We start from the raw sequence: 13419 nt of genomic DNA, 5'->3' as shown, positions 1-13419 counted from the left end.
GTGAAATTAAATCCAGGATTGCCATGGCAAAAGCTGCATTTAGCAAGAAGAAGAATCTTTTTACCAGCAAATTGGACTTAAATTTGAGGAAGAAACTAGTGAAATGCTACATTTGGAGCATAGCTTTGTATGGGGCTGAAACATGGACACTTAGGGCAGTAGATCAGAAACACCGGGAAAGCTTCGAAATGTGGTGCTGGAGAAGGATGGAGAAGATCAGTCGGACCGATTATGTGAGAAATGAAGAAGTGTTATTTAGAGTCAGTGAGCAGAGGAATATCCTACACGAAATACGAAAACGGAAGGCTAATTGGATTGGTCATATCTTACGCGGTAACTGCCTTCTAAAAGAAGTACTGAAGGAAAGATAGAGGGGCGGATAGAAGTGACCAGAAGAAGAGGAAGAGGACATAAGAAGATGCTGGATGACCTTGGGGACAGAAGAGGATATTTTCATTTGAAGGAGAAAGCTCTAGATCGCATTGAGTGGAGGAATTGTTTTGGAAGAGACTGTGGACCTGTCGTCTGACAGATTACTGATGATGATCATTCTGGAGGGGACATGGCGTTATTCAAATCAGGTTTTCGTCATTCTCCTCAGTCCACTCTGGAATAATTACCCAATTCGGCCACAACAGCTCATTTGCACTTCTCACCAAATTCATTGTTCCTTAATAAATTCTACGCTACGGAAACTTAGTTACTGAAAACGTCGTTAAATGCTCAACAAATTAATCCAGCATTATTAGGGCAACGGTAAAGGTAAAGCTGTCCCTTAGCTTAACTAATTAATCACTATGCCTTGAAGGCGTATGAGGGGTGAGTGGTCAGCTACATGCTCCGGCCGCTTTACCTCCGTGGAAAGAGTCTACTGTACTCATTGAATAGGACGTTGGGTGGAAGTTGAAAAGAGAAATTCTTGATCCTACCCGGACTCGAACTCCGACCCCTAGCTCGTCCAGCCCGTAGCCAGTCTTTTTAATTTCAGTACTGTTTGTATTTATACACAACTGATGATGGTAAGAGAGAACGAAACTGACATTTTTCCACTTCATCCGAATCGTCCTATTGTATTGCCACGTGTAGTGAGTAACTGCCACGAAACCGAACCTAACCTGATCTAACGTATACCAACCTAATCGAAACTGAACGTGCCCTAACCCACCGTTATTGAATTCAAAGTTATCAAATTCTAAGAGCTGTAGTAATCTAAAACTTCAGAAATTAGATTCCTAATAGCATTGAAAGGTATATAAAAGCAGACCAAATAAGTGTGGAGATAAGCAATACAAGTTAGAATTTTCTATTTCTGAAAAAAAAAAAAAAAGTATGAGAAAGAAAGCAATGGGTAGGACGTGCAGAAGTGATGGAACACGGCCGCGTCCCCCAACAGATCCTGAAGTACGAGCAGAGGGACAGCTGGCAGATCGTAGACCAAGAGAACTGTGGTTCTAGACGGACTAGGCCCACCCAAGAATTCAATGGAGGAATGGATTGACTACGAACATCTAATTTCCGTGTAGAGTTTGAGGTTCTCACAGCGGCGGTTATGAAGTGCTCTATATTTTGAGATTTAAAGCCATGTAGTGCGTTGAAAGTCAATCGACATTCGGAGGAAAATTTCGTCTCCGTCTTCAGAATCGAAGAATGAGACGAGCAAGAAATCAGTGCAAAGCAGGTAGCAAGCAGAGCTTGTATTGCTCTGGCGTTACATTCCAGGCGACAGAAATCCCCTCGCAATTTCAAGCATGTACAAATGGTGGATATGTGTTAAATATTTACACAGTTATATATCGATAAATATGTGTAGCCAGTAAAGTTTATCTACGCTCCCGATTTGGCCCATGATCCAAAATAATTGCGCACACGTACGGCAATATCATTAAGTTGTAATTTGCACAGCAACATATTCCTCTCTTCCGTTCATTGAGGGTGGTTACAAACGTACACAGAAATGTAATGAACTGGAACAGCCTTTGTGATACTAACTTACACATTAACATAAACTTCCGGTATCATTGCAAAGTGACTACATAGCAAGTGCTTCCGTTAATGCGAAAGTTTGTTATAGAATCATCTAGCAGCTGAAGTTTGGTACTAATCAATGAAGCTAAACTACTGAGGAGGAATCTAGCATATATTTCTGCACATAAATAAAATATGTTACCATTTTCCCCTCAAAAATGTTATTTTTGTTGTTCTGCCTATAAAAACATTCTGACGTGTAGACCGTTACTGTGTAACGGTCGCAAACAAACAGGTTCCCAAGGCAACGAATCAACACGCAACAACAGAGGAAATGCTGGAAGGTGTGTTTTCTGTCTTCTGCGCCTCTGTTTGTCATTGCTAAGTAACGGCGCGGTATACACGTCTTGGCGGTAACCACTGCAGGCGCAACAATAGGAGAACTGTGTTTTCTCGGTCCGTGCAAAGGGGTTATAAGGAAGACTGTCTCGGGTGGTAGTAGTAACAGACTGAGCAGCCCGTGTGGAGGCGGGGTCGAATACCTCCACCGTAGCCCTGTGAGTTGTGGGAGGCGACGAAAAGGGAGCCCAATGCCCGCGGAAGGGGGAAAGGTCAGTCAGTGATGATCATTGCATGAAGTCCTGTCACAGAGGACAATCGCGAAATGTAGTCAGCAGGATTGTGATCATTGTTGTATCTTGCAGTTTCAACTGTTATAATTTCAGTGACATTAAACAACTCTTAAAGGAGTAAATAAAATGTCACAGAGAAGAAAAGAAACGTTTACGCCGATACAGACACGAAGGAAAAAACAAATTCTGTAGCGACATCCACAGTAATCACTAATTGAGTGGCATGCGCAATTTAACCCCATGAATGGACGCGCAGTCTTACATTTGCGATGAATACCGTAACAAAGCATGTGTCGAGGTCTAGCAATAAGACACTTCAGAAATGAACAGCTGAACTCCACACTACAAAGAATTTCTCAGTAAACATTTGAGTTTTATCCCAGCTGCAATAGGAGCAAAGAAATGTTGTAGAGGTTTAAGAGGAAAATAAATAACAGAATCCATCAGATTCTGTTCACTTGCCTCTCTTAGGGGGAGCGCATTTGGAACAACATTTACAGGCAGATTAAGTTGCCATCTTGAACAAAACTAGAGGAAAAGCAGTGGTAACATCTGTGTTTTTCGATCACAAATAAAATGCAGTGTGCTTCCTTACCTGACCCTCAGTGGCAGTAACTAAGTATACTATAGAAATAAACTAAGCAGAACACCCTGTATTTATAAAGTTTAACTTATATTGGCTCAGATTTGATTAAAATGCTAAAAAAATCCAAATATTCATATGATGTAATTTCATAAAACACAACTAAATTCAATTTAGAAAACTGGATTTATTTAGAACAGGGGATATACAGACAGTCATTCCGGGATTTTCAGAGGCTAAGTTGAAGAAACCGCTCATCCAAGGAGCCGTGACGTCTGTGTAAGAAAAGGTTACGAAACTGAAGAGGCCAGGGCCATTAATGAATGAATGAATGAATGAAATTTAAGAAATATTTTACTGAAATTAAGTAACTCGACACACTTCTCTCAGAAAAGCTTCCTCGCCCGTCACTTTCGCAGAGTCACAAATATATAGCCGATAACCGACTTCAAAGTAAATTTGCTGGTTGGTGCTATCCGCTGTTTTGGCCATTGCTCCCCCACAAGGCACTTGTCAAGTATCTCCACAAGGAAATGTCATGGGGCATAACTGTGGTAGATCAAGTGACCAGGCATGGGCAGTGGCCACAAACTCTTTCTTCGCTGTAGAATTGTGTCAACAGCGATGCGTGTGGGTGCACTGGGCGGGTGGCCAACTCAAAAAGCCGATCATTGCAGATGTTGATTAGACCGACTCCAGGGATGGGCTCAAATCAGTTTTGGGCCATATGTTATGAAAGGAACGTACCTGTAAATTCACTGAGAGGGACTCTCTGAGTTACACGCCAACTCGCTGAATTGTTTATTTAATGTATGAAGTGGTTACAACCTCCTGCATACCCACAATTACTTTCAGGACATCCTGTGTTTGAAATTCAATTGCAAACTCATGTTTCTCCTTAAATAATACAACTCTGAATTCATGTATTAGAGTATTCTGCAGCGGTTTGCAAAATACATCCTTTGTAGCGCCTGAAGAAAACGGTCGTGCCATAGCTCAGGCGGTTAGTGACCGGCTTCTCACCACGGCGTCCGGGGGTTCGGGCCCAGGTTAGGTCATGTGGGATTTGTGGTGACAAAATGGCACTGGGGCAGGTTTTTTCCTAATACTTCGGTTTCCCCTGTCAATTCTCATTCCACCGACTGCTCCACACTCATCGTCATCTGTCATCCGGGGTTGGAACAATAGGCCAATTAGTGGCCGACGTATCAAGTGAATTCCGTCTCACTCCAGCCCAAGAAACTAAAGAAAGACCCGAAGAAGTCGAAACATATGGACGAATAAGATTTTAAGACCCTGATTATTGTATTGTGTAATTCAGTTAAAAGCACAAACACAGTTGTGCGATTATGTGGTGAGGGTGCAAAAGACAAATTTTCGTCCTGAAAATGGATCCTGCGCCACTCACCGTGTTCGAAGGATCCGCTGTAGATCAGACCAACATTTCGCAACGACCACACGGCGCACAGATCTTTGAGAATCTCCCAGTTACCACATAGGGCAGTGTTTGTTGTGACCTGCCCTTCAAACATTGTCGCAAAGAGCAGAACAAGAAACATTCTTCCTCCTGTGGACCTTCCCAATGTCTGAGACGGCGAAGTGTCGCTGGGAATTGTGCTGAAGGGTGAAGTTCTCCCGCCACCTCTGCCGAATGATGCTCTGTGAATGAAACGAGTCCCATATACTCGTCCTAATTTAACAGCTTGTACACAAGACTCGGAAATACATGTAATTACAGCACCACCGCTAATCTCTACAATTCACAGTCCACCACAGTACTCGCTAAGCCTTTTCCGGCCGTAACCTAGCAACGGCTTCTAACAGTAGAGATTCGACAGCTTCCCGCGCTCAGGTCCTCTTGTCAGAGTCACCCGTCCAAAATTTATGTCAATTTCCTCAACTGACAAATACGAACTCCGAAACTCAAACTGGATTTGTTTCTCTTAGAGTTCCTACTCAGCTGCATTCGTTAAAATGCCCTAGTCTCAATCACTGGACATCAAAAGACTGACTGACTGCTTGCATTTCAGTGGAACCTTGACGCACAAGTTTCGAGCCCTGTTTGACTCCCGACCTAATGGCGACGTGCGGCAATGCACCTGAGTTTTATTTCCTCTATGGTTTCTTCTCTTTGAGCGCAAGAAGAAGAGCAATAATTCTGTATTCTCTGCAACGGCAAGTATCATCAGCGGAAGGGTAATAGACAAAACTGCCAATTAATGCCACGGAACTCACTGATATCTCCCCAGAGGAAGGGAAAAAGTCAAATTGATACTAGAACTAACTATAGGAACGAGGGATGCTCAAGATCTTATTAACTTTCGATTCTAATGTGGCATGGTAAGTATTCTTTTAAATAGCTAATGGAGATTGTAAAGCAAACATAATGTAGCGGTTACAGAAGAACTCCATCATGAATCTCTGTTACCCCTTCGTTCGCTTAAAAGTATTGGTCAGAAACGGTTTTGCTGGTTTACTTTGTCAACAGACGTGTTCTCAGTTCTTTAAGAATTGCTATAAATGACAATCAACGAAATTGTGAATTCAGATGCATTGCAGTTACGAACGCATATCTCTAAATGAATTGTATCAGAAAGAATCCCTGCAATCCGAATTACAAATGCAACGAATCACAGAAAGCTTTCATGAACTTTCAATCGGCAATAGGGTATAAGACGGTTTCTTTTAAAAGCCAAGTTAGCTAGTAAAACGAACATAATATATCGGTTATATACGAACTCCATGAACGTGTCAAAGTTACACCTGATGACGGAAGCAGATGAACTTTGCGAAACAATACATTTGAGGAAACTAAAGGCAACAGACAATGTCAAGATTAATGGTCATGTTTACTGTACTTAACCTCACAAAACGACGAACAGACCTAGAATTATTACGGTAGGATCCTCTGTTTTGACGAACTCAACAAGAGAATTGGTATGGTCCATATCGCATGAGAACTGAACCACAAAACTGCGCTGCCTTCGAATCTGAGCACTGAAATCTGAATTTAAAGTTCCCCCCCCCCAGATAAGTTACAAGAGCATCTTTCTTTTCAGCTTCACAATATCTCTCACTCACTCACTCATTCAAGTAGCTGGGCCCTTCTTGATAATCCACCAGTTGTGCAGCTACTCAAGAAATTCCCAGCGTTTTATGGAACTCAAAGGTTCATTACCGTCTTCACAAGAGCCGTCCACTGGTCCCTATCCTAAGCCAGATCGATCCAGTCCACACCATATCATCCTATCTCTCTGATGTTCCTTTTAATATTATGTATCTACCTACGTCTTGTTCTTCCTAGTGGTCTCTTTCCTCCTGGCTTTTCCACCAATATCCTACAAGCATTCCTCTTTTCCCCCTTCGTGCTACGTGCTTTGCCCATCGTATCCTCCTTGACTTGGTCATTCTAATTATACTTGGCGAAGAGTACAAATAATGAAGCTCCTCATTGTGCAGTTTTCTCCTACCTCCCGTCCCTTCATCTCTCTTCGGTTCGAACCGTCAGATTCAAATTCGCCACTAACTGCGTTGAAACCACATTTCTTCTGTACAGTGCGAACAGAAATAGCTGCACTTCATCCTGAACACGGTTCATTCCTCTTTATCGTATCATTCCTAAAACCACGAAGAACGGTTAACATTTAATTTTATAAACTCAACTTTATTCAAGTTATTACAGTAGAACTTGGGGCACACGGTAGCGGAGTTTGTTGAGGCACTATGCTACAAGCCGGAAAGTCGCGGGTTCAAGTCCCGATGAGGTCATTGGATTTTTTCAGTTGACCTAATCCTTCCAGCCACACTATGGCCCTGGGGTCGACTCAGTCTCTAACAGAAATGAGTACCAGGAATATTCTTGGGGGTAAAGGGCGGCCGGCACGTAGAGCTGACAACCTTGCCGCCATCTGTGAGCCGATTTTNTATTATATATATATATATATAAGTTATCTCTGAAGCAGGCCGTGGGGGTCCGTAGGTTTGTGAGATGTTGAGCCTCCCACAATTCCTAGACAGTCGGCTCACAGATGGCGGTGAGGTTGTCAGCCTTACGCGTCGCCTGCCCTTTACCCCCAGGAAGTTTCCTGGTACTCATTTCTGTTAGCGGCTGAGTCGACCTCAGGGCCATAGTGCGACTGAAATGATTAGGTCAATTGAAAAAATCCAATGACCTCATCGGGAATCGAAACCACAACTTCCCGGCTTGTAGCATATGCCTCAACCAATTCAGCTACCGCATGTCCCACTATATTAGATAACAAACCTTTTTTGCAGTGTTTACTGCCGTACTTTTTAAAGTAACTTCATTTCAATTTTCATGAGGTATGAAATGAAACGAGTTCAGTTAAACGTGGTCGGGTGTCAACTCTGCTCTGTGCTTTACAATCGGCTGCCTATGCATTAACTAGTAACAGCAAAAAACATTCTTCTGACACCCTCCCAGCCTTTCACTACGGAACGTAGAATGGACAGCATATTGACGTTAAAAAGCCTGTCAATATCACGGCATACCTGAAGGACGATACAATTCTCTGCGCGTTACACCGCACGCTGAAACAGACGTCTGAATGCTGCTACACAGAGCTAGGTAGTTTCATATCCACTGCATGCAGCCCAAGAACGTATGGCACATGTCTGCAAGAGGGTGGCAGGGAATTGGAGGGAGGGTTATGTCCTTGCGTGTGTACCTTGACCCGGTGCTCTGAAAACATCTTTACATTAGGTCTTATGGGACAAAGACATGTTCAGGAAATGTGAAGTAATTTACAATGTATTGCAAAACACAGCAATTTGCGTCTTTTCTGCCTATCTTTCTATTTCTCTACACACACACAAACAGACAGCAAAGCCTCTTTATAACGGACAAAATCTTGGTTCTTAAATAAACTTAACATAAAATCCAGAAGAGGTAATTGAAATTAAGTTAATCCGTTTATTATTTGTGTAATATAGAAAAAATGTCCCATGGGTTTGTCAACTTTATTTTGTATTAAATTGCACTGTGTACAATTGTGAATTTTTAGAGATTTTGTGCCACTAAGAATGTTTTGTTGTTAGAAAACTATTTAAAATAAAAAAACAACATGAAAACTTTCATGCAATCACATTATGTGTTTCTATGCTCATTGCGTGTACTAGCTGTGTACTCTATCGTGAACTTGCGTGCATATCAATACACTCTGTTAGGGCGAACATTGGAGAAATGGAACCCCCCATAGGTCCATTAAAACGAGGGCTTACTCTATGTGTACGATGTGTACAACGCCCTCTCCATGTCACTCGCAGCCAGTTTGCGGGAAGGTTAGAGGACGTTGTCGAGGAGATTAGTACCAAGTTCCCCCAAGTGAATAAATTACGTGTAACTTTGATGATACATAAGTGTTTCTGAAAGCCCCTCATTGAGTGCAATCCTATAAGCAGCACTTGCCCGACGCATCACTGCCCCCTGAACTAGTGCCAACAAGATGGGGAACTTCTACTGTGAACATTTTGAAACTGTAAAATCAATTGTAATCAAGTTCCTATCTGAGTTTGCTGTTTCGGTGTAATCCCAGAGTGCATTCAGCGATCCAGAAGTGGCCTGTTCAACTGCCTATATCTGAACCAATTTCGGCTGGCTTCCGGAGAGTATAAAAGGGACTTCCTCTGCAAGAATCTATGGACATAATGAAAAATGCAAGTGATAGTCATAGTGCTCTGGAATGGGGGGCTGGTGAAAGTGTGCCCACCAGATTGCAGGCGGTGTTAAAAGGAAACCCTAGATTTGCGACATTTATCAGTGTCTGGCAGGTGCTTAATGGAAAAGATGTAGATTCCCCTGAAGACATTGCTTCTGGGAAAATTTCTTTGTTAAAACATGCACCAGTGACATCTTGCGATGTAGAAAGATCCTTTCCAGCCTACATTCTATTTCATAAAGGACAACCAATGACTGCAGAAAATATGGAAAAGATTCTAATAGTGTACTGTTCATCAATCAATGATTGTGCCAAAGGATTGTAAATAAAAATTGCTTGCAAAACCAAGTATTACTTTTATGTGATATAAATAATATAAATTAATAAAACACAACAAAGAAGTTATGGTAAAAAGACAAAGAATTCAAATTTTTGCATTCAAAAAATGGATTCTATATGAGACCTACGTTATTATGATCACAAACTTAGAAGTATTCTGCTGTTAAAATAGCTGAGGAAGGAAATTGTGAAACGTGTTTATTTATTAGATTCTGTACACACTGGGCCCATAAAAATGCGGCTCTCGAGCCCCAATGGTAGCACCTCAAACACCAGATGGTAATCTTGAGAGTGATCATGAGCACAGAACAACCACTCAGCAGCTTCACCAACAGCACTGTCACCAAAATTCCTAGAATGCACTGATATTCTGCATTCTTTACAATCAGACATATTCTGTGCTTTGGGCTTACTTGTTTTCTTAACACTTGCCTTAGTTCTGAAACAAAGTTACTGTTTTCTTACCGAAACCCCTGGTTGTCTGGCACAATTCCCTTTAGTTCTTGTCAATAAATTCTTGCAGGATGAAGAGGTTATTACATTAGAATGCCCAAACCTGTGTTACGTCCCTTGTTCGTAAGTTTATTTTTGTTGACAATGTGGGAGAAGTTTAATGTCATAAGGTCTCACATGGGAGCTAGAAGGTGGCCCAGAACAGTTTGAAGCTCCAGCACAAACCTCAATCTTTGGCTGCTTCATGATCATTATCTTCATTCCAGTTATGAATCTCAAAGTTGTGGTCACAGAAAACAAATTGATTGCAAGGGCACAGTCCAGTATTTGGAATGCATTTACATAAGTTCCCACTTTTTTAAGTAATGCCAAACAGCTTCTAACTACATGTGGAGTAACAACAAGATTTGGATTACTGACCAAGCACCTCTGTTTCTTACCCAGAATATGAGTACGCCTCAAGGGGAAACAGGAACCATACACCCAGCGGTTGCATACAATGTGTTGTATGAGATGACACACACAATTGCATTATGGCATTTTCTTGCCTTCTCAGTGACTTCTGCATTAATTGCATGTATGTGTGCAAAATGTCCATTAAGAACTAATAACATTTGCTCTTCAGGAGAAAGGAAAAGTTGTTCCTATGCTTAAGAATGAAGACATATGGTGGAGTGGCTGTATAGCTCCACCTTTCTTGACCTCAGCATTAGATGTAGGTGGTCAGCTTTACCCGCAGGGAAACAGTGCTCAGTACCCATTGGATAGGAGGCTTGGTGGGCCCCAGAGATGGTTCGGACACCACTGAGAATGGAAATCGAACCCAGGCCATCCAGTCCATAGCTGTATCAACTGAGGTGTCCAACTCTCGCTCTTCAGGGGTGGCATTCATGTATTTCACAAAATCATCAAACCACATGGCTAAAATGTTTGTTTGCAACCACTCAGGTGCAACAAGCAGAGACAGAATCTGGTGGTACCCCATCCATCAACTCATGCTTTCATTTCTCCCTGGCCAGATCATTGTCAGAGGAAAGTTGGTTCCAGCAGGACTCATACACGTGACTGTTGTAATCAGACAACCTCTCTCAGCAGACATGACAAGTTTCAGTAAAAAACAAGTTCCAAAAAATCTGCATGAAGGACATACTCTTGTGTCCCCATTTCATCTTAAGTATGGGAAGTAATCAGCTTAGTATTGTGAAAAATTGTAGTAAAATTAAATTTCCAAACACAAAGCTCTCCTACAGCTCTTGCTGTAAATAACGAAGTTAACGATGCAAAACACAGATTCAAAACTTGTCTTACAAATCAGTATTGGAACTTCTGATTCTGGAGACCCTGAAGATGGAGGCCGTAAGTTGCTGCAAAACATTGGTACACACCTATCAGTTTACACAGTGTCATAACACAAAAGACCATGATATGAAGTAGGAGACTACATCTGCCAATTGCATTACCGTCAACACACACGTTCCTAAGCAGATAAGGATATGTACATATGAATACTAAAAATTCCAGCAGAGTAAAAGGCAAAAGTTACTGTAACTGTGCTGAATTAAGCACCACTGCATGAATATACTGGGGAGTGGAGTTATAGCTCCACCATTCTTGACCTCTGTACTAGCCAGAAGTGAGTGGTCAGCTTCATGTTCCACCTGCTTTACCCCTGGGGAAGAGTCCCTGGTATCCAAGGCATAGGAGGCTAGGTGGACCCTAGAGCCAATCTGAGCACTGTCCAATAGAGAAAAATCTCTTGCTCCTGCCAGGAATCAAACCCCAGCTGTCCAACCTGCAGCCCATCACTATATTGACTGAGCTATACTGGTTCCTCTCCAGTAGTTAACCGTCTGAAAACCTGACACTGAATTTTTTTTTATGTTTTACAATTGCAGCTTTACTTCTTGGCTTAAAAGCAAATTCTCCCTGTGAAACAAGCATTTAAGCCTTATTGCACATACAGCAAAGATACTTAAAAGAATAACTGAAAGGAAAAGAGAGGATATACTTGGAGAGGATCAGTTTGGATTTAGAAGAAGAAAAGAACCAGGGATGCAATTGGGATGATGAGAATTATAGCAGAACAAACTTTGGATATAGATAAAGAACTGTGTGTTTGCTTCATAGACTGGCAGAAGGCATTTGACCGTGTAAACTGGACCAAATTAATACAGAACCTAAAGGAAACAGGTATCGATTGACATGAAAGAAGATTGATTAGTAAATTCTACATGGATCAGAAAGTTAGAGTGCGACTGGACAGAGGGGAGACAAGAAGTGTGAAGTTCAACAAGGATGCTGTTTATCACCAATTTTGTTCAACTTGTACAGCGAATGCCTTACCAAAGAAGCTCTGGACGGGCTTGGAGACTTCAAATTAGGAGGGCAAATTATTCAATCTGTGAAATATGCAGATGACCTTGTGTTAATGGCTAAGGAAGAAACTGTGCTACAGGGCATGATTGATAGACTAATTGAAATTGGAAGGTGCTATGGCATGGAAATGAATGTGGAGAAAACAAAAGTAATGAAAATTTCAAGACAACCAACCCCAATCACAATAAAGATAGACCAAAAACAACTGGAGAATGTGAAATGTTTTAAATATTTAGGTAGCTTGTTAACAGATGATGGAAGGTGTACATGTGAAATTAAATCTAGGATTGCCATGGCAAAAGCTTCATTTAGCAAGAAGAATCTTTTTACCAGCAAATTGGGCTTGAATTTGAGAAAGAAACTAGTGAAATGCATTGCTTTGTATTGGGCTGAAACTTGGACACTTAGGGCAGTAGATCAGAAACACCTGGAAAGCTTCGAAATGTGGTGTTGGAGAAGGATGGAAAAGATCAGTTGGACCGATTATGTGACGAATGAAGAAGTGTTATTTAGGGTCAGTGAGCAGAGGAATATCCTACACGAAATAAGAAAACAGAAGGCTAATTGGATTGGTCATATCTTACGCGGTAACTGCCTTCTAAAAGAAGTTACTGAAGGAAAGATAGAGGGACGGATAGAAGTGACCAGAAGATGAGGAAGAAGACGTAAGAAGATGCTGGATGACCTTGGGGACAGAAGAGGATACTTTCATTTGAAGGAGAAAGCTCTAGATCACAACAAGTGGAGGAACTGTTTTGGAAGAGACTGTGGACCTGTCGTCTCGTCAGATTACTGATGAATGAATGAATGAAATGTCAGCTTGACAAATACTTGAAGTGCTCATTTTCGATATTAAAGAGTTGTTAATAATACGGTTCTTTCAAATTAACACATGACAAGAAAAGCAACGAAATATAATTCAGAAGTACAGAAGCACATACGAGTACGAAATTTCAAATAAGTCTGAACTCACAACTTGTTGACAGAGTTAGAAGGGGAACTGTTACAATGATTCTATTTGAGAATGACACTGGTTTGGCCAGGTGAGAAGAGCTGAGAGAAGCCTCATACTGATAAAAGAATCAGAACTGAAATTTAAAGAAATGAAACCTATGGGAACACGAAGGTTTAGCCATGTACAGAAAGCATTCAAGATGCAAGGAAAGTAAGTGAGATACTGAAGAGAGTGGAGGTTTTCTGTCAAATGACTCATATAAAACAGAAATGATGCTAGGAGAAGGAGGAGTTGAGCACAGCATATGTGATGTATACTGTGTTTAATGGAAAGTTAATACATAATGTTGGACTACTTGAATGATTGAATAAATGACTTTAAAGTTAACTCAACTGCACTAGTTACTTGTGAAAGCTCACACACTAAATAAATCACACC

At 41.4% G+C, this 13419-nt stretch overlaps 1 protein-coding gene across 1 annotated transcript in view; it reads right to left on the bottom strand.

Annotated features, from left to right (window-relative positions):
* Positions 1–4881, bottom strand: part of LOC117282180 — a 6323-nt gene extending 1442 nt beyond the window's left edge. Inside the window, exon 1 of the mRNA XM_033750767.1 lies at positions 4589–4881. Within this exon, the coding sequence (XP_033606658.1) occupies positions 4589–4739 (151 nt within the window). The 5' untranslated portion in view covers positions 4740–4881. The remainder of the gene's footprint in view (positions 1–4588) is intronic.
* Positions 4882–13419: the final 8538 nt, after the last annotated feature.

Source organism: Cryptotermes secundus, unplaced genomic scaffold (genome assembly GCF_002891405.2).
Source record: "Cryptotermes secundus unplaced genomic scaffold, Csec_1.0 scaffold5, whole genome shotgun sequence".
NCBI classification, from domain to species: domain Eukaryota; kingdom Metazoa; phylum Arthropoda; class Insecta; order Blattodea; family Kalotermitidae; genus Cryptotermes; species Cryptotermes secundus.
The sequence above is the reverse complement of the archived record's forward strand: the minus strand, read 5'-3'. Positions and strand labels throughout refer to the sequence as shown.